The sequence below is a fragment of the Candoia aspera genome, chromosome 2 (genome assembly GCF_035149785.1).
Source record: "Candoia aspera isolate rCanAsp1 chromosome 2, rCanAsp1.hap2, whole genome shotgun sequence".
Lineage (NCBI taxonomy): Eukaryota > Metazoa > Chordata > Lepidosauria > Squamata > Boidae > Candoia > Candoia aspera.
In genome coordinates, this window is record NC_086154.1 from 123,920,875 (window position 1) to 123,942,562 (window position 21,688).

The 21,688-nt window shown below is 40.7% G+C and overlaps 1 protein-coding gene across 3 annotated transcripts; it reads right to left on the reverse strand.

Annotated features, from left to right (window-relative positions):
* Nucleotides 1–2,209: 2,209 nt before the first annotated feature.
* Nucleotides 2,210–19,823, reverse strand: C2H17orf58 (chromosome 2 C17orf58 homolog). 3 transcript variants are annotated; one of them, XM_063296546.1, is made up of 6 exons: nt 19,598–19,823; nt 11,885–12,025; nt 9,525–10,142; nt 5,627–5,707; nt 4,883–5,074; nt 2,210–2,785 (listed from the first exon to the last, which is right to left on the reverse strand). In XM_063296546.1, exons 1-6 carry the CDS (start codon nt 19,632–19,634, stop codon nt 2,595–2,597), a joined length of 1,260 nt encoding a protein of 419 aa, XP_063152616.1. In that variant the 5' UTR covers nt 19,635–19,823; the 3' UTR covers nt 2,210–2,594. The 3 variants fall into 3 exon arrangements, with proteins under 3 accessions (XP_063152616.1, XP_063152615.1, XP_063152617.1); XM_063296545.1 differs by lacking the exon at nt 19,598–19,823 and adding an exon at nt 13,896–14,011; XM_063296547.1 differs by lacking the exon at nt 19,598–19,823 and having other exon boundaries at nt 11,880–11,974.
* Nucleotides 19,824–21,688: the final 1,865 nt, after the last annotated feature.

A 21,688-nucleotide genomic window follows, 5' to 3' on the forward strand; every position in this document is an offset into this window, starting at 1 on the left:
CTGAACAGTGAGAGAGTATATAGCCCAGTACTAAACAGATTTTCTCAGAAATAAGTCATAGAGTTCACTGAGACTTCGTATTGTGTGGAGTAGAATTGCTAAGACTGAGGAAATGGATGTAGGAAAGCCACTCAAGCATGAACACAACCTGCAGTGGGAAAATAATACTGATAAATTACACAGAGCTATTCTAACTTTGCAAATGGGTTGATAAATGCTTGGGTTTCAGCAAGGCTTAGGCAAATTTCAGTTGTGAGAGATTAGAAGCTTCCGCATGTAGTTGCCTGTATTTACATATTGTATGTGGTTTCTGTATGTAACATCAAATGTATTGTTCCATCTGAATTAGGTCATGCTTATGAAGTGCTTTTGGAACATTCTTATGGACTACAGTCCCTAAATACTACTTACTGTCCTGGAGTCAACGAGCTGAGATCCCTAACTTGATGGATTCTGACATTCCTTTTTTCCTAGAAATTCAGAACCTAGAGTCACATGGAATATGGCATAGGCTCTGGGAAATAGAGAATTAGAATCTGGGTCTTTGTTATGTGTGGATGTATTTATTATCGCAGAGAAAGCCCTACAGTAATGTAATAAACACATGATGCTTCATCACATTAAAGAGGAGATTTTAATTCTGGATGAGAACGAAGTGACATGCAAGTTAAACCTGTGAATCAAAGCTTTAATGTGATGGACATACGGTAGTTTTTGAAACTTCATAGATTGGTTGTTAGCATAATTGTAATAGAGGTACCATACTGTTAAATTGTAGCTACACTATTATCAGAACTGGTACTGTACATTTCCTCCTTCAAAGGAAAGCTTGTAATAGAAGACTGCAGAATCACACACACACACACACAGATATTTCTGTTAAATCTAGAAAGCAAAATGAGGAAATGAATGCGAGGAGAAATTGGATTCAAGCTACTTCCCCTCTTCCTCCCACTGTTATGGGCTGCTGCCAGGAAATGTCATTTTGAGACAATAAAGTGCTTTCATTGAAGACACCTTGGAAAAGTTTCAACTCTGACATACACCCCCGTGGTAAGCATACAACCTCTCCACGTGGACTTAATATTTCCTGCCCTTCTGTTAGAGATGTATGAACCTTGTTGAAATCCTGACATCTGAAGTGAAGAGGCATTTATTAAGGATTTGCTTGTACAGTAGTAAAAGCTCCTAAGTGATTCCAGCCACAGCTAGGTGGGTAAAAAATATTAGAGAATGTTAATGACTGTAGCAATTCCCTTTCTATCAGTCTTTAAGCAAAGTACTTTCATGCTAAAGTATTCCAATCCAAAATTAAGTTGCACTTTGCCATTGGTGTCTGCATTTTCCCATCACATTCACTTTCCCTCCCAAATTTTACCATTCTGATACAATATTGTAATTCTAGAAATATGGATATTTTTATTATATCACTGGCATTCCTGTCATCATAAGGTTTACATTTAAATTCTCATCACTTATCTCTCAAAATGTCTGAGTGCTTTATTTTCTATATTAGGAATAGCATTTATCCATTAATAAAACTAGCCAACCATTTGATAACGCTTTACATATTTAGGTTATAACACTTTTACCTACTATTTTTGTACAACTGTTAAAGCCAGGACTTTGAAAATGAATGCAGAACTGCTGCTACTGTAGAATAGGGTTGCTGGGAACTAGTCATGAGGCATATCAATGATAATCCCTAAAGGTACCTGGAAAGGGTTCTGATGGGCAGCTGGCTGACCACTGTGGCAAATGCTGCTGAACTCCATAGGCTTTTGATGTGATTGAGCAGGGTTCTTAGTGGTTTTTCACAGAGAACGGTACATTTGCCATTTGTCCCAACACCTGGCCCAAGCATCTGGATAAGCCTCTTCTGAAAATTGTGTGCTATTGTAATGTGATAAATTGCGGTACCTGGATAATAGTATTAGGGAAAGGGTGTGCCATGCAGTACTACTCCACACTACCTGGAAGACGTAGACTCTGCAATAAAGAGCATTTGATTCCATTTAAGAAAATTACATCATTCAAGATTCAGACCTCTAACTTGTCTGCTGAGAAAGAAATGGGTGAATAATCTCACATTTCATCATTTTCCCATAAAACTTTACCTAAGAATTCATAAAGTACTGTTCTTACGATGCTTTTTGCCTCTAAAACTTAGCCCAAAATTGAATAAATCAACTTTCAATTAAATCCTAATCTGACAAAGCAATGTAGTTACAGGTACAAATGCTACTAAAGGAGTACCCAAGAAATGGAAAGTACTGTAGTAAAACTGCCTACTGTATTAAAATTCATACTTGATTCATCTGTGAAGTATTCCAGAACAGGCATTCTGTACCACGAACCTCTTTTATTTTGTGGCTAGGAGGTTGTTGAAGCCGATGGAAATTCATGCCTAGATAACTGTGTTAAGAAATTAGAGGCTGCAGCAGGCTCCAGCTCCTTGTTTTAAAAGCAAAAGCAAGAGATTTTTCACACAGAAAGTATTATGAGCCTGTAGCAAAACCAGAGATGGCTTTTCATCCACCTGTAACCTTAAAACTGCTTTTAAACCCAGGGAATGTTGCGGCTGTGTTGCATTCTCATCTACACTGGGAGCGAGCTGCCCCTTGAATTTTTTGATCCCGCCTTCTATTGAACCTCTTCATGTAGCTGTTGCCTCTGCAAAGTAGCCCGTCTCCTGGCCTCAGGCGCCCTCTTACACGCTCTTGCAGAATTGTAGGCAACTGCCTTCTCCGATGATAAAGGCGACCCATCACAATGTACCTGCCACCTGCAAAATAAGGAAAGCTAAACCTCGGGAGCGTCTCTGGAACGTGGTATCTGTAGTGGAATAAGTTCACCCAGTTCTGAGGTTCTATGCTAACATTTTATGATTGATACTGACTTAAGGCTCTTGCCTATAGAAAGCAATATCCTCTAATCCCTCTCTCTCTGCAGCATTTTCCACCTTCAATTCTAGCCATAGGAGCTAAAGTAAACAACACAAGTCTTTATTCTGAACTTCTCAGGACCATATTATCAAACTGGGCTGCATAACCTGGCTAATCACTGAGGACAATAGAACATTTCTTTAAGGGACTTCATCTCCATACTAGTCCTGTCATTTCTCATTCATTACACAGGACTCCTTGCCACTGTACTCTGAATACAGCAAATTCCATTGGATGAAGGAGAGTTGGCTATCTTGATCATAGCTCTTTTTTGGACATTTCCTGGAAAGATCTGTTGAACCTCCCTGCCACTGAGTCAGTCAGAGGAATTGGTAGCAGCAGTTTGGCTTGGATAGATCTCTGAGAGCCCCCTCCCCTTGCCTGCTACCAATTAAACACATTAAGGCTTTCAGTGGAAGAGAAAACAGCAGTCTATCTGTTGTGCTTCCACCCAGATCCAGAAACATCTAGGAACCTTTTTCCCCTCAATCTCAATCCTCTTTTCCTTTTGCACACACGAATTGGTTTTTACACTGAAGCAGACAAAGATTTGGAAGGTAATTAATGCCCCTCTGAGGCAGGGGACATCCTGCCAGTCTTGAAGGTGATGGTGGTGCACCCTCAATCAGGACAATTTTCACCCAATCTCCAGTCTCCCCTTTCTGGGATAGATTGAGAGAGTAGTGGGGAATCACCTATAGAGGCTCCTAGAGGGAATTAACTGACACTTGATTCCATCAATCTTGGTATATTATTAGTTCATCTATCAAGGATGCGGGTTGGAGGAACAGTTTTACAATGTTCTTGCTCACATCTGAGTGGTAGTCAAGGGAGAAGAGTGAGTTATCCAATGGTTGTTCCAGTGTGAGCTCAGTCCTCTCTTCCATATTATTTAACATCTGCACGAAATGGCAGGGAGAAGTTACTGTATCTGTCAGTTCAGAGTGAAGTATCATCAGTATGATGACAATATCAGTTGTATATCTTTACTTTGGGCCAGAGTAGAGATGCTGTGGAGGGCCTAAATTGATGCCTGAAGGCTGTCAGGATTTGTATGTGGAGAAATAAGCACAGGCCAAACCCTAGCAACATTCAGTTGCTATTTGTTCACATAAATCTTAGCCTTCCTGATACTTTGGTTCCATATCTGACTCTGGACAGGGTTGCTCTGCCCTTGAAGGAATAGGTCCTACCATTGCAAAATACTGCCTGGGGTTCTTCCTGCAGCTCCTGCCTGAGCAGCAGATTATGGCTGTGCCCATTGCCAAGCCTCAGCTGGTGCACCAGTTACAGCTGTACTTGGACCAGGAGGCATGGAAACAGTGACTGTCCCACCCTTATCACCATGTGGTTGAATTACTGCAGTGTGCTCTACACTGGATTGCCTTCAAAAATGAATCAGAAGTTGCAGCTGATAATGGAACAGTATAGACTGCTGGAGGACAGGTCCTGCCATTACAGGTACCACCTGATCTGTAGTTGCTGTACTGGCTGCCTGTAGGTTTCTGGGCTCAATTCAAAGTGCAGGTTATTACCTATAAAGCCATATACAACATGTCCCTGGATTAAGTTACAGATCTCTTTCTCTATAATGATTCCTCCCATCAGGTCAGATCAGATACAGGAAAGAGATAGAGCCAGAGATGATATACAGATAGAGCTAGAGATGATCAAGAGATAGAGATGATGGAGATAGAGAGAGAGAGAGAGATGGATGGATGGATGGATGGATGGATGGATGGATGGATGGAGATAGAGATTAGAGAGACATGATAGATGGTAGATAGATGATAGAGAAGATAGAGATGAGAGAGAGAGATGATAGATGATAGATTAGATAGATGATAGATAGATAGATAGATAGATAGATAGATAGATAGATAGATAGATAGATAGATAGATAGATGATAGAAGGAGAAAAAGCTTTGTTTCTTTACCAAGTTTGAAGTCTGGACAGAGTTTGCTACAGTTCAAGGCATCCACAACAAGTATCTGAACTCGAAAGAAATAGCCATCAGGGTTCAGGAACAGCCGATTTGTCTTGTAGAGTCCTTTGTTGTTCACCAGCAGGGTCACCAAATACGTTCCTTTGTATATTGTGGCAATATCATGAACAATCCCATTCACCACTTTTTAAAAAGAAGAGAGTGGAAAATTAAGTGGGATGCTGCTCCTAATTTTACAATGACAAAAGGCTATTCCTTAAAAGCATTACAGTATATAAACCACTTTTTAAAATTCAGTGTACATACAATGATGTTAAAATACTATAAGTGCCGTGAGACTGTGGAAAGGAAATGTGCTCAGCATTTGGTAGGAGCATGCTCCAACAGGCAAGTTCTTCTGAGCACTGTAAAATGTATTTCTGCTTATTGCTAGTTTTCTCCTGTAGATTTTGGTTCTGGTTCACAATAAAGCAATGGTAGCAATAGCAAGTCTGAAGTATATAATCCAACTGAATATAACAGCAGCCTAAAACAGTATACAGTACAGCTAAATTGGATGCTGTCTCTGTTCCCGACTTTGAAGAGAAGAAATTCTTCTCCATGGCCCACTGAGATAATTTATTTGGTAGAAACAATTGCTGAGAATGCTTGGAAAAGGAATTATATTTACAAGTAATATGAGCACACAGACTGCATAAACTATGCCAACCAGTTAACTGAACTGGATGATCTTACCAAATTCACTGCTACAATAAGCCTCTACTTCCTCACGTTCCCTCTTGCAACCAGTCAAGCATACTTCTAGATTGTCAACATCTAGAACGAGAACCAAAATGAACACAAATGAGAATGGGGGTTGAGGAGACAGAGGGATCCACCTTAATAACTATAATCAAGCAATGAAACAAATGGATAAACTGTTCTGTGAAGACCCTCAGTCACTTCTAATATATTCCAGAGACCATCAAGCTTCCAGTATGCAGCAGCTATACCTATGCTTATCAGAAAGCTGTAACTTAATATGCCTCTCATTTTTGAGCCAAAAGTGGAACCCCAAAATCCAGTATATTAGGGAAACTCTGATGGGCGGGTGAAAGAAGATTAAGATTTGCAATTGGCTTTCTGCTTAGAAAGCATGATCTAAAACCACTGTGATTGGTATTGCCTCAGTTTTAATGACTAGAAGTATTCCTCTTGTCCAATTACTGTAGTGAGTGAAGGTGAGTCCTTAGGTGGTAGGGTGAAGGTCTCAAGTGTCCTTTCCCAGAAACCCTCTGAATCTTCACAACTTGGCCCTGCTTTCTGTCCTGGGATAGCAGCTTGGTAATTCCTGCCACTACCCCTATCTTCCATAGGAATGCTTAAACTGGCAGCTTCTCCAGCAGGTTCCATCCTAACATCCAGTGTGTAGAAAGACAGGGTGCTCAAACCTGCTGATTTTCTCATGATTTAAAAAGGTAAAAATGAAATAATTTTGCTATAGCACTGCCTCCTGGCTGTATAGCATCTGAGTGCGTTACAGCTTTCCCCTCATCTCCCGTCCTCTGGGAGATAGCCCAATCTCACAAGAGATAAAGAGGAAGAAAAAAACTTTATTTTTAAAGAAAAGAGAAAAATATAAAAGTAACTTGTTAACTGTAAAGTTTAAAATTGTAAATATGCAGTATTGCAGGACCTGGAATATGTTTTTGACTGATTACATGCCATCAAGTCATTGCTGACTCTTAGCGACCACATAGGTAGATTTTCTCCATGACGATCTGTCCCTAACCTGGTCTTTCAGCAATTTGAACAGCATCCTCATTGCCACTGTAACTGGGTCTATTCATATTGCTGCTGGTTGTCCTCTTCTTCTTTTTCCTTCCACCTTTCCCAACATTAGAGTTTTCTGCAGACATCTGGTGTATAAAGCTACCCAATTGACAATACAGAGTAGCTAACAAACAGGTTAAACTAAAAAATCTCAGACCAGAAGATGGCATCGAGCTGTTGCAGTTCCCACAGGTTCTGAGTTTCACCAAGCAAAATTAATTCCTCAGGAAAAAATTAGTCTCAAGTGATTGAATGTAAGGAAGTATAAGTGAAGTCACTAAGCATATACCTGAAGAATATTGGTCTTAAACAAACAAAGATAAAAGAAATTAAAAGGTGATGCAGCGTCTACCCAAAACATGAATCCTGAAGCAAAGTCATCTGCTTCTTTTCCTTAGACCTCCCCAGTCTCAGGGAGTTAATTCCAGCTATTTATCAGAGCTGTTGGGGAGATGGTAGACTCCAGCTCAGGCACAATATTTCCTTTCTCCATTTCCATGGAGTTCTGCCTTCTCTTTTAAAAGAACAAAACTTTTTCTTTACCTAGGAGGGGAGGGGTTGTAGGAATCAGCTTCAGCATATGTGCTAAAGCTGAAGCCTGAGAGAAGGTGTGTATTCAGACTCAGACACTGCCTGATATTTAGACTGGCAGAGAGGCTGCAGGATTATGAACGCTGGTTGGCTATTCACAAGTACCTAACGCTGAATCAATTTCTTTGCTGCTTTACTGCCTATTGAATTTTATAAAGGCACTGAAGCTCCTAGAAACTGACCCCAGACAGATATCCAAAGTCTCGAACCCAGCTATTTGTGATAGCTTCAACTTAATTGGATGTCGTTTCTTTTTTTCTGAGAGGGTATCTCCCCTTCACATGTAACCTTCCAATATCTGTAACTGTTTTTAATTGTTTGGTGTATGACTAGGATGTTGGGGACTCAGGTTCACGTGCCAACCTCTGCCTTAAAAATTCCCTGGGTGCTTTTGGGCCAGTCACTCTTTCGCAGCTCAATCTATCCACTGGGTTGTGTAACAGGAATAAAAAGAAGGGAGATCCTCATATACGCCACTATGAGCTCCTCAAGGAAAGGTGGGATATAAACCTAATAACAAAATGCACTGTGGAGGAGCATAATGTATACTCCTCAATGAAGTTCACCAAACAAGCAACAGGCAACTCTGCTCCACCAGAGAAAGCACAGTCAGCTTTCTTCACCTTGGTTCCTGAATTTGCAGGCTGCCAAAGTGCCAAAGTGCAAAAACAAAGACTTTACTTTCTCCTGCAAAACTTAGTGGATTCACATCAGCTCTGCGATTTATCTTCTGCCCACTCCAATACTGTTGGAAGACTTGCTTTCAAGAGATTTGTTCCTACCCATCCTTCTAAGAAGTAGAAGTAGCAAGTAGCTGAAGGATGGGAATTTTCATCAAGTATGCCTGCTGTTAGTTTCAGACTGTGAAACAGCAACAACATCCAAGACATTTGTGCTGTTTTTCACAAAGCTTCACCTGATCTATCCATACTGAATACATATTCTTTTCCAATTGGACCTCACCTTTTGGGACTTGATTTACCCATTTCAAATATTTATTTCTCAATTTTGGCCCCAGATGGGTCTTTCCCTACTTTCACTGTAAACCTCTAAGAACATTTAGATTCACTAATACTCAGATGTAGCAGTGAAAGTCTCTATTTTAGAACCTGAAGCAGCAGAATACACACATACCTTTTGATATTACAAGTGCTTCCTACTTCTTTGTTTTGCCCCAGGAGTTGATCATAGAAGGTTGGCTTGCCCTGGAAGTCTTCTCTATATTCTTACAACATGAAATAACTAAGACTCTGGCAATGAAGGTAAAGGGCCAGCCAAAGTGGTCAGGCCTGCAGTGCAAATTGTGGAAACACCGTGGCCAGAGGCTAACATACACATGACACAAGACTCAAGAGACTGTCAGACTAACCTCCCTCCCCCAGCACAGCAATAGCCAGATACAACCAAGGAACTGGCACCTTCATTTTTCCTTCACCAGTTCAAGCAGTGCACCAGTGAACAGGGAGGGAATGAAGTACCATGTTCCCAAGACAAAACTTTCTCCCCTGTAAGGACTTTACAGAGTCTAGCAGAGGTAAGTTCAGAGATCACAGTTCAAGTTATAATCAAAGAACTTTAAAACCATGTGATGAAAAGCCCTCATGGTTCATGGTTCTCTCTCAATATATACAGTATTTCTGTTCTCAACACATATGTGAAAACATAATCATCTATGTTTTCAGATATTGCCTACTTTAATATTGCTATCCCACTGAATTTAGTATTATATTTAATTCTTCGGCCTTGCTTAGCATGATAATGGTTTGTGCTGAGTAAACAGAAGTTGTTGCTGATTAGTTTTGCTGAATACAGCAGCCTTCCCCAGCAGATACTCTCCAGATAGAAACAACTCAGCAGCTACCATACTTAACTTGCAGTATTAACTGAATCACTTCACTGCAGTAAAAACATCAGATCAAAACAAGGAGGAATGTAGTTGCTATTATCAAGCATGATAATTGAAAATCTAGTGAAAATCTAATAAACATTATTTGAAAGCTAAATAAAAGTCAACCCTTGACGCTTGTCCACTTTGACAAATAATAAATAGGGTTTATCAATTAATAATTTATTTCTTCTGAGCTTGATGACCTGATCCTACATATACTTATTTGGAAGCCAGCCCCAGTGACTTCAGTGAAACTTCAAAATGGATATTGGATTAAGATCAGTCCTGCCACTCACCACACTGTGAACCCAGAAACAGAATTATACTCTCAAATTTCCTTACCAATCTTAAAGATGTTGAAGTCATTCAGTAAGCTTGGAGTTTGTCGGTTTGTGAGCCAATAGGGTTTAGTGATATTTTGGAGGAAACCATTGAGTTTGTCGTAAGGGTATTTCTTCCCAGGCCGGTTGAGGTGATCCAAGGCACCATAACGTTGACCAACATTTGACCCTGTGTTTTTAAACACAGATGCTTCTGCCAGGAGTCTGCCTTGGCAATGGGAATATCCAGGTGGATGGAAGTAGGTAGAGATGCTGTTGGCAGATTCCAAGTGGAGCCTGTTTCTGCTGATTTGGTTCCTTTGACTCAAGTAAGTGGCAGCCACAGATGCCTCCTCATGACCAATAGAAGGGAGGCCTTTGACATGCTGAATGGACTGCTTCCTTAAACCTGTCTGATTCTCTACTGATTTTTTCACATTTTTCGTTTTATCCAAGAGTAGCTGGAGTGTGTTTAATGTTTTCACTTCCAAAGGATTCCACTCATCTCGAGGTAGGAGTTGGTCCTTCATCCGCTCAGCCTTGATAATACTGCTACCTTGGAGGGGCTTGTTATGGGAAAGAGACCCATAAACATTCCTGCTGAATGTCTGCACGGATTTTCCAGCATGAGGCAGTGTCCCTGTGTTCAAAAAAAACAAACAAAAGAGTAACAGAGAAGGTTTAAAGAATGAGAACAATGATCTATGATGTGAGTTCTGAAAGCATGCCAAAATTATGGGGCCTTCCTCACTGAACTCTTCCTTGAAAAGACCATCTTAGTAAGAAACTGCTTAGACTCTTGGAAGTAAAAGCTATGTTAGTGGGAAGTGGGTTGGAAAGGGGAGCAATGAGTGCTTGGCTTTAAATGTGAAACTCGCCTGTCCTTTTATTTGCTAATTGCAAAGCCTTTGGATTGGGACAGGCAATATATTTACACAAAGTAAGTATTGTGTGGTTTTTGTGCTTCTGAAGAATCTGGAAGGTCCAGTAATTGCCATACAAACAAATCAGAACTGATCCCTTCCTATCCTGCCTCTCCTTTTGTCTTCCTTGCATAGCACATTGAGATCATTGAAATAGCAGTCCTGAGTGATCAGGCACTGTTGCAATATCTGAACAGGGGCTGGGTCAGGCTTGATTTTGTGACAGTGCTTGATTTCCAAAACCCAGTCCTAGCAATTAATGTCAGTGTGGAAACTCAGAATCATGTAACTATAAGAGGCAATATTCTAGTAGACAACATATAGTCTCACCAGCTACCTTGATCATTCTTTGCATGTTTGGGAGGGCTGGGAATTGTGCAACAAATCTGGAAGGCACCAGGTTCAGGAAGATTGCAGATCTAGAGCAAGCACAAATCTGTGAGTTGCTCTAGTATGCCAAGGTGTGCTATAGGGAATGCTCTGGCATCTTTCAGCCAAGATTTCATTTGCACAAAGTCTATTTAAAAGGGAGGGGGGGAGCTGCCCTGCAGTAGTCTGTATGACATGACGATCTAACATTTTTTCCTGTTTGTGTTACAAATTGAAAACACAATTTATAAACAAAACTGTCTCTAAAAAAAGAAAACTAGATGTCCAGGGAGCATCTGGGGAGTAGGGTTCACATCATATCCTGGTCTGATTGTTTAAACGTGTCTGACAAACATGACTGTTTAGTTTTCCCATCCGTGGGAAGCCTTGTTGACAATGTCCTTTGCCTTATTTAAGGGCTGTCACCAGCTTTGCATGATGATGGATAATCATTCAGACCTAAAGGCCCAGGTGGACAAAGCAGTTTGAGAACTCTCCAGAAGAGTTCCTCTACTTTGGATCATGTTTATTCAGATGTCGTGTTTATTGGTCTGACATCTAAAGCAAGAATGTTTAAGACTGCGCTGCTAATGAACTTGGATTTATAGAACAGGCAGCAGGGTTCCTGGTTTTTAAAACTGCCATCCATAGGTTTGTTTTTTCCTATTTAATTTGTAAATAAAATCTAAAGTAATGCCTTGAAGCCTGTCCACTTTGACATAACTATCCTGAGCAGATAAATTATAAACATCTCCTGTAGATATATGGTGGATTTAAAAAGTCATTATTATAGCAAACTGCCTCATTTATTTGCAACAAGAGTGGGAAAGAAGGGAATCATGAAATATGATTTACAAAGCAAAGAATGATTACTATGATTACCAGCTTCATTTTCCATCCATACATTTAGTTATTCCAGTGGACATTACATTTTCAGTACAATGAAGCTGAGATTTTCCCAGGCAGAACAAATTGTGGGTGGGTCACTGTAGTCGTTCCAACTTTTCTTTCCCACCTTGGATGCAGTTTGTCAGCAAATGGAATTTTTTATTTTAAAAAGTATATAAACATATACACAAACAAACCTTACATGGTTGGCTCACAGTTCCCATGGCTGATTCTGACGGCTGGTTCAACTCCACTTCCAAAGTCTCCTGTCTGTTGACTTCATCATTTATTTGTCTCTTTCCCATGACAACAGCTGGTGAGAACAAAGATTGCCTGGTCCCGCCTGTGAAAGCAGAACATTGCCATGAAGTGAAGAAAGATTAATGTGAAGAAGCAGAAAGTACAGTGCTGGAAGCAGCTTTTCCACCTCAACATGTTCCTTTCTGTTCATCTCTCCACCCCATCAACATCATTCTTCTCTGATCAACCAAGCCCTTCATTTTTGTTGTGCCTGAGATTATCATTGTCATCAAAAAATCTGAAGGGAGAGATGAAAGATTAGGTTTTCATCAAATACCATTTTTATTCATGTTAATGTTGCGTAAGAAGAGAAGGCTCTTACGTATGCACTACCAGTCACCCCATTTATAGTATAGGAGTTATGGGCTCATATTTTATATGTGCAAAGTGTGTTGTGTGTGTATGAATCAGAAACAGTCAGGAGTGCATGAGTGTCTCTCACAGTGTTGGCTGACTTTAATGAAATACCCCGCTGGGCTGAAAAAGAAAGCCAACAAGCAACATTCTGTGAAGTTTAGAACACAGGAACTGGGAGAGACCTGGATTTAGGGTACAGTTCAGCCACCAGACACAGACCTTCAACCTAACTTAGACTGCTGGATGGTTGACAAAGCAAAAAAATGAGGCATGCCCTGAAATTGTTGGGAAAAAGCTGGAATAAAGGACAGCATCCCCAAGCCCAAGGTATTTCCAAGGATAACTAATTACCCTCTTCTACAAAGGGTCACTGCCTAATTTGTTTTAGTGAATTACTTCTGGGCAAGAGGAAAAATATAGCCTTCTTTATGCTGTTTTAGATTAATCAGGATTGCTTAAATCGTTGCTTAATTTATTATTAAATGGAGGGGGCAGGGAATCTGGGTGGTGAAGAATATTGTCACAAAATGAATTTAAGTGACTTGCAGCAGAGTTCAGGGCATGTTTACTCAGAAATAAGTCCAGTCAAATTCAACAGAGCTCAGTTGTCAACTGGCATTGCCCAGGATTGCAACTTTCATCAAATGCAGGAGAGATGTACCACTCCTACCCACAAGGTACCCTCCACCCTCTTTTGCAACAGAACCGCAGAATGTATTTTTTTCAAAAGTCATTACTAGCGATAATGCAGAATTTAAGGCATCTCTCTCTCTCTCTCCCTCCTTCCACAACTGCGACAACTGAGAGGAAAATGGTTGGTCTTGACAGCCAGTTACTTGCTTAATTTTTTGAACTTCTCCCTCTCTCTCCCTCTCCCCCGCACAGAAAATCAATTTCTGCCTTATTTGTCTCCCCCCAGCATCACCGTCCCTCCTTCCCATTCCAGATCCTTCTTCTCAGCCAACGGGGCTTCCTTTCGAACGAATGGAGGAAGGAAAGCCTGACCGTCTCCTCGTCTCCTTCTCGTCCCACCTGCCGCCTCCCGAGCTGTGCCAACCCTTCCACGTGGGTTTCCGTAGTGTCAGCGCTCCGCGAGGCGCGCACACCCGAAAACACGCTCGGTCGGTGGGATCAACTCCGGAAGAGGCGAGGAAGCCCCCTCCGCCGCCGCCCCCGCCCCAGAGGAAGGAAGCCAAGGTGTTTCGAAGCTGCAGGGGGCAGGGGCGGGTGAAGGGGAGGCGGCGTGTGGGGTGGAGGGCTGAAGCAAGGAGGCAGCTTGGCGGAGAGACCCCGCGCTCGCCCGCCGGCTACTTTCTCCGCCTCGGCAAACTCGCCCTCTTCCGCACACAACCCGCCGGGCGCGTCGGGAGGGCTGAGGACCCGGGCAGCCCTTTCTCGGGGCTCTGAGGAGAGTTACTGCCCCAGCCCGGAGGAGAGGCTGCAGCGCCTGCTGAGGAGAAGTTTGGCAGCGGGACGGGAGCGGAGGGGAGGGACGCCTTCGGCTCCTCTGCCAAGGAGCGCTTCCTCGTCCTACCTGAGCCTGCGGGCAGACTTACCTGCTGCCCCGGAGGAGGTGAGCGAGGAGGCCAAGGCGAAGCACAGAACCCAGGCAGCTCCTGGCGTCATTGCAAAGGAGAGTCAGTCAGCCGCTCTCTCGCCCTCTCCCTCTCTCGGTTTTGGCCTTCCCCACGCTCCCCCCCCCCCCCATGCTAATGAGAGGCATCCTTGGGGAAAACGGGAATCAGCCCCTGGCAAGAGTCCTGGAGCCAGACCAAGCTGTGTCGCAAATCCCGGCCACCCTTGCTGGCACCTCTCAGCCCCAAAGAACGGAAGTTACTTCTTAGCTTTCGGCAGGCCGGAGAGGGACGTTGCCAGGATTTCGGTGGCTCTGGACGTGCATGTCTTTTTCTCCCGCAGTCGCACCGCTTAGAAATCGAGCAGGTTGTTCTTACAGGGTGAACACCGGCGCGCTCAGTGGCAAAGTCACTCAAACTCACCGCTACCTTTCTTTCCAAGCTTGATTGTACAAATGAATAGTTGTTACATTACTGGTAACTGTTAGCAATGTTAGCTAAATGAAAGCTTCCTATTCCATGATAGTATACCTTGGAAAAATGGGTACTCCAAACGTACTCAAAGTCCTCCACAACTGAGGATGATGATTTTGCTTCAACTCTGTGCCACTGTGTCAATACATATACAATATACTGCTTACATATGAAAATAACACTTCCAGTATAACTATCTCTAACCCCTGTATGTTCTAATAACAGGAAATATTTCCAAAACAAGTGTTTTTAGAGGAAGACCAGCAACTGCATATTATTTCATGCCCAGTTTATAGTTCAGCAACTATTCATATTATTCAACCATCTCCACAAGGTGTCTTTCCAACAGTTTGCTCATTCTTGCTAAAGCATGAACTGATCAAAATAAACATCTCAGCACCAAACAGAATTTAGAAATGGATTGAGTACTAGAAAAACTTGAACTGCTTCCCTATCTCCTTTTTAAGTTTCCTGTTTTGGATGATATATTCCTATCCTCCCCACCCGCCCACCTTTTTTTTTTGGTATTCTGAAGGAATATGCAGAGGAAATAAAGTGAATGTTTATTAATGTTCTGTGGAAACACATAAAAACTGAACTGTTAAATGTCCTTATACTTTACCTAAACAACTAGGGATGTATGTGATTATTAGATTCAGTTTGGACCCTGATTCAGAAATTTGGAAATCGTTTTGACTCTAAGTGATTCAGAGGTGGCTTGATTTAACTTGGGGTTGAAACTGAGACTCCTTTTCATCCACTGATTTCCTGTTTCCCCCTCAAAACTCCAGAGCTTCATTTCCCCATTAAGCATCACTGATATCTGTGAACTGTGATAACTTGTTTACCTTTTAATAGAAGTGACAAAGTAATTACAGCATGGCTTCATGAGCAGATTAAATCTGCCATTTCACAAAAACAGATGGCAAGGTTTTGAGAGCTAGGTTCTTTAAAATTTTGATTTTTTAAAAAAGAAATATATTTATAACACACATATATTTTAGCAGTTATACAATACATACAGGTATAATTTTCTGCTTTTGTGGGAGAAGAGAGGCTGGTGCAGATGGTTTTCCTGCAAGGAAAAAAAATTCCAATTTCACAGTTTTAGGTTGTTTAAAAAACATTTTCTTAATCCCTGCAATTACTTGAAGGAAAATTCATATGAAACCATCAAACTTTGGATATTGCTGCTTGGTAAGAAATCTGCTTTGTTAAGGATGGCTCCAAACAGAGGCTTTTATTCAAACTACGTAAAGCATTATTTTGGAATAAGAAGTGAGTATCAGTTTGCTTCCTGATGGGCAGTTAATAAAATGCAGTGAATCAGATACTCAATGACTTGTAGAATGGAAAAGCAAGAAATAATTTAGTAAAGACTGGGATATTCAACTTTGAAGAGGAAAGACAAGACCTAGGAGAAAGAGCTCTAGAACAATTTGAGTCTAGAAAGACATGGTGATGAATTTTAGACCTTGGCTTTATTTGATAAAAGGCTAAGAAGAAGGAAAACTCTCAGTTCTGCTTAATAAAGCATTAATTAATTAATTAATTAAATTAATAATTAATAATTTAATATTGTGAACCCTTGGCGGGACGGGGGTGATCAAGGAAGCTGAAAGAAGAAGAATCCCAAACTGCTCCGAAGAAGGAAATGTACAAAGATGAGTGGACAAAGTTTGTTTTAATTTGTGTGGGAAGGAGAGAGATGAAAAGGAAAGAGGAAAAAATCCTTGTTGGCCCTAAGCCCCAGGAATTCCAGGCTTTAAAAAATGAGCAAATTAACAGAGGAAGTTAGCTATAATATAAGCTACAGGATGATGTGACAATAAAAGCAGCCTCCATGTCTAGAGATAGTCTGTCACTGGGAACCAGATATTTGGCAGGAACAAAACAAAAAACTACTGAGCTGACAGTGATGGAAAGTTGCATAACAGATCTCAGTTACCACGGTATCTAGGTAATGATGAAAAATAACAGTTTATTTACTAAAGGACCTGTTGTGAATGTACACTTGGAACTTCTTAAGAAGGATGTCTTGGAGGGCAAGACTGGTGGCAGATCTTCAGCTGGGGTGCTGTAAAACAGCTATAGATAAGAAGTTTACTGTTTACATCTATAAGCGGCAGTGCCATAAAGCAGTGGTAGCACTGAATAGCTCTTAATGCCCAGTGCAGCACCCCCACCACCACCATTCAACAATATTTTCAAAAAGCCCTGTAAGTAGAATGAGTTCTTGAATCAATCTGAGAAGCCAGATCAACTAGGATAACCACCATTAAACTCTGCTACTTCATCCTGAGGTTAGAAATTCTTGATCTTAAGACACTTAGCATCCACTTACTGATGAACAAGAAAATATTGTCTGCTTGCCTCACACTTAATCTCTCCTTATGAAATAAAACTTGTTCAAACTCCAAGTAACCTTGATATAGATTTTGTGGATACAACTCTGTAACCAGCTCTGTATTTGGTATCTTGGTTTAGTTTGATGCCTGCTATCCACCTTTGCCAAGGGCCTCTGCTTCTTGTTTTGCTGTTTTTAGTTCCTTGCTCCTATATAAGATCATAATCTTTTAGCTTTGAGGTTTTGCCTATGTCTGTTTTCTATTCCTTTGGGGCTATTTTAATTTAGGTTTAAGGATCTGTAAGAGTTCTGTTTTGCATTGTCCTCATAGTTGGCAACTCACAGGCCCTTGTGATCTGTGGCAAAGGGTCATATTGGAACCAACTGCATTTGCCTTCTATGCTCCACTTGGGTTATGATGAGATTAGGCTTCTAGTTTTATATAGATGTTATCATAATGCATTGTGTGTGTGTTGTGTGTGTGTGCATGCACGCGGACATGTATACCTTCAAGTCACTCTTGACTCCCAGGTGACTGCCTGGACAAGTCCCTGCAGTTTTTTTGGCAAGATTTCAGAAGTGGTTTGCCATTGCCCTCTTCCTTGGGTTGAGAGAAAGTGACTGGCCCAAGGCAGGACTAGAACTCACCATCTCCCAGTTTTCTGCCTTAACCATGACACCAAACTGGCTCTCTTTTATCATCATGCATATTATCCTAAATTTTATCCAGCTAAAGGTAGTTTTCTGGTTTTATTCTGTCTTACTTTTTGATGATCTTTTATACTAATGTATACCTGGGCTTTTGTGTTTCTTTTTTCTGCTAACATACTAGAAGTAATTTGGTGAGAAGTAAAACTTTCTGATTGGGAGGGGGGGCATTATGTTCTATGTCCAGGAAAGAGGAATTGATTTCTCCTGTATTTATACCTTAGTGTGCTTACAACTACCAACCCATGTCCTCCAGTTACACACCTGGAAGTAGATCACTTGATGTTGTTGTTAATTGCTGTCGAGTCATTAGCAACTCATGGCGACCCTATGTATAACAGAACGAAATGCTGTTCCGTCTTGCACCACATGCCTGACTGTTCCAATGTTTGCATCCATTGTTGCTGTAACTGTATCAATCCATCGCATGGAATGACTTTACCAAACATGATGTACTTTTCAAGTGATTGGTCTTTCCTGACAATGTATGTACAAAGTATGACAGTCTAAGCCTAATCATCTTCGCCTCTCGGGAACATCCTGGTTGTGTTTCTTCTAAAACTGATTTGTTTGTTCTTCTGGCAGTCCATGGTATTTTCAATAATCTTTGCCAACACCACAATTCAATGCATCAATTCTTCTTCTATCTTCCTTTTTTAATGTCCCACTTTCACAGGCATACGTGGCAACTGAGAAGACCATGGCATGAGTCAGACACACCTTTGTTTTTAAACTGATGTCTTTACTTCTGAAAACTTTAGATAGGCCTTTGATGGCAGATTTTCCCAGCGTGATATGTCATTTGATTTCTTGATTACTACTTCCCTTGGCACTGATTGTTGATCTAAGTAGACTGAAATAGTTGACGACTTCAATTTCTTCTCCATTTATTGTGACATTGTTCATTCGTCCATTTGTGAGAATCTTCGTCTTCTTCACATTCAGGCGTAGTCCGTATTGCTGACTACAATCTTTGATCTTCATCAGCAAGTACTTCAAGTCTTCTTCACTTCCAGCAAGCAAAGTTGTATCATCTGCATATCACAGGTTGTTAACGAGTCTTCCACCAATTCTGATACCCCGTTCTTCTTCATACATTCCTGCTTCTTGAATTATTTGTTCAGCGTACACAATGAATAAGTAGGGTGAAAGTATACAACCTTGCCACACACCTTTTCCAATTTTGAACCACTCGGTGTCACCGTTTTCTGTTCTAACGACTGCCTCTTGATCCATGTACAGGTTCAGCAGGAGTACAATTAAGTGCTCTGGAATTCCCATTCTTCATAATATTAGCCATAACTTGTTATGGTCCACACAGTCAAATGCCTTTGTGTAATCAATGAAACAGAGGTAAACATCTTTCCAGTATTCTTTACATTCAGATATATCTCGTACCACGTCCTCTTCTAAATCCAGCCTGGACTTCTGGTAGTTCTCTATCGATGTAAGGCTGCAAATGTTGAATTGTTTTCAGCAAAATTTGGCTAGCATGTGAAATTAATGAAATTGTTCCACATTCTGTCTGATCATCTTTCTTTGGAATGGGTATGAATATGGATCTCTTCCAGTCAGTTGGCCAGGTCATTGTCTTCCAAACTTCTTGACATAGATCACTTGATAGATAACTTCAATTCTGATCAACCATGTTATAAAGGATGATCGGCCCCTCTATTTACTGCCTGTTGAGTTCAATTAACAGTTTATTATAAGGTTAGTACATCAATACTATTATTCCCATTTTCAAAAAAGGGGACCAGCATAAAATCTCTAATTACAGATCAATTAGCGCAATAGATGTTGTAGCAAAATTATATAATGAACTTCTTTTGCTCAAAGTAGAGGATTGGGCTTCAGGAAATAACATCATAGTGGAATTACAAGTGGGCTTTAAGCATCATTATTCTACAATAGATCAAGCCTTTGTGTTAAATCACATATTTGAAAAGTGTGTTAAACAGTATAAACTTAAACTTTAAACCATCATTATTAATCTTTGAGCTGCCTCAACTCTATAAATAGGAGCTTTCTCTGGGCAAAATCATAAACTTTTCAATAGATTTTTATGTACTGACATTGATAAGGCTGTTAGGTTCCAATACTAGGATTTGCATCAGGTTCTTAGTAGCAAGCTCATTTTAACCTACATTCTCACCATGTGTAGAGTGAAGGAAGGGTCTACCCTTGCTCATTTTTCATTTATCTTTTTCATATATGATATTGCAAATAGTTTTTTCCCTGAAATATGATTTTCCCTGTCACTATTGTTATATGCTGATGACATGGTCCTCATCTCACAAACCATGGTTGGGTTAGAGAGACATCATCCCTAGGGGATAACTGCTGAAAAAAATGATCAGTTACCATAAATCAAAGGCAATTGTTTTATGGGCAACTTAACTCTCAATATAAATTGTGTTTGGAATCTGCCACAATAGAACAAATTAGTGCCTACCATTATCTCAGTATTCTGCTTTCCCATGATGGTGCTTGGATTTCCCATAATCAATCACTGAGGCTAAAAGGTACACTGTGGCTTTGAGGTACAACCTAAACACTACACACATAAGATTAGAGTTGCCTTAATATGCTCTTCTTCTAATGTGTTATGTGCCATCATCTTCCAGCAAAGCCCCTCTGGAATCTACATAGGACAAATGGGACAAATGCTGCACAAAAGAATTAATGGACACAATTTGACAACAGGACTCATAACAAGGACAAAGTAGTATCAGAGCATTTCATCCTCCTAGGACACTCCATGGCAAGCCTCAAAGTGACTGTTTTAGAAAAAAAGGGGACTTTAACTCCACTATTCAGTGAGAGATTGCTGAACTAACATATATTAAGAGATTTTGGGCAATCTCAAAGGGTCTCAATGAACACAGTGGATTTTTAACACATTATAATTGTTAATTGATAAGGGGCTGGTACTCTGCCTCACATATAACTTGCATCTGCACAACCAACCTGTCATCCACTCTTAACCCCCCCCCCCCCAGTTTAAATCCTACATCAGTCTAGCCATTCGGGCACCAAGTGAATAGTCAAAGAGAGAAGCAGGTGTGATGATAATGCAGTCAGGAAATTGTAAACAATATACTCTATTGGCTATAGAAAGGCCTTCAATTGTTTTGAACATGTCAAGCTGGAGAATGTGCTTAGGAAAATGGGAGTTCCAGAACATCTTATTGTCCTCATCCTCATGAAAAAACTATACACAGAACAGGAAGCCACAGGCCAGATAAAACATGGCAGAACAGACCAGCTCCAGGTCAGCAAAGGAGTGAAACAAGGTTGCATATTCTCCTTATTTGTTCAGCCTATATGCTGAATATATATTGAGGATGTTTGTGATGGAAAAAGACAAGTGTTGTTTCAAAATTGGAGAAAGATCAATAATCTGTGCTACACAGATGGCACTACTCTGATAGCTGAAAATACAAATGATCTGCAAGCTGTAATCATGACAGGCAAGGAGCAACAATAAAAGAAATGGCACTAGAGTATAATTAAATATAATGAAGACCAAACTAATGACAACAGGTACAGCAACCAGCCTTAGAATTAACAATGAAGGTACTGAAGACATGGGTAGCTTCTGCTTTTTAGGATTGACTATCACCAGTAATGGAACCAGAAGTCAAGAAATACATTACAGACTACAGATTACAGATTGGTAGGGTAGCAATGAAGGCCTTGAAAAAGATACTCAGATACCAAGAAATGTCTATACCCATGAAGGTCAGGATTGTGCAGGCAATGTTTTTCCCTGTGATATTCTGTGGAAGTGACAATTGGATTTTGAAGAGGCAGGATAGAAAGGGTTTTGATGCTTTTGAACTTTGGTGTTGGAGAAGACTCCTGAGAATACCATGGATAGCTAACAAGACAAACAAATAGATCATAGAACAAATCAACCCAGAGTTGTCACTTCTGTCTCAAATTTTGAATATGTTTTGAACACATTATCCAAATACCCAGCTGCTTTGAGAAGTCCACAATGCTGGGAAAGATGGAAGGAAAGAGAAGACGTAGAGGTGGATGGGCTCAGCAAGGTGGATGGACTCAATTACAGTGGTGATGAGTACACTGCTGGAAAACCTGAAGGGCCAGGTTGAGGACTTATGATCCTGGAGAAGATCTACCCATGTGAATGCTAAGAGGTGACACTGACCTGATGGCATTTAATCGTCAATCATGTATATACTAGATTACCTGCTATAAAATCCATTTACAGTAAATT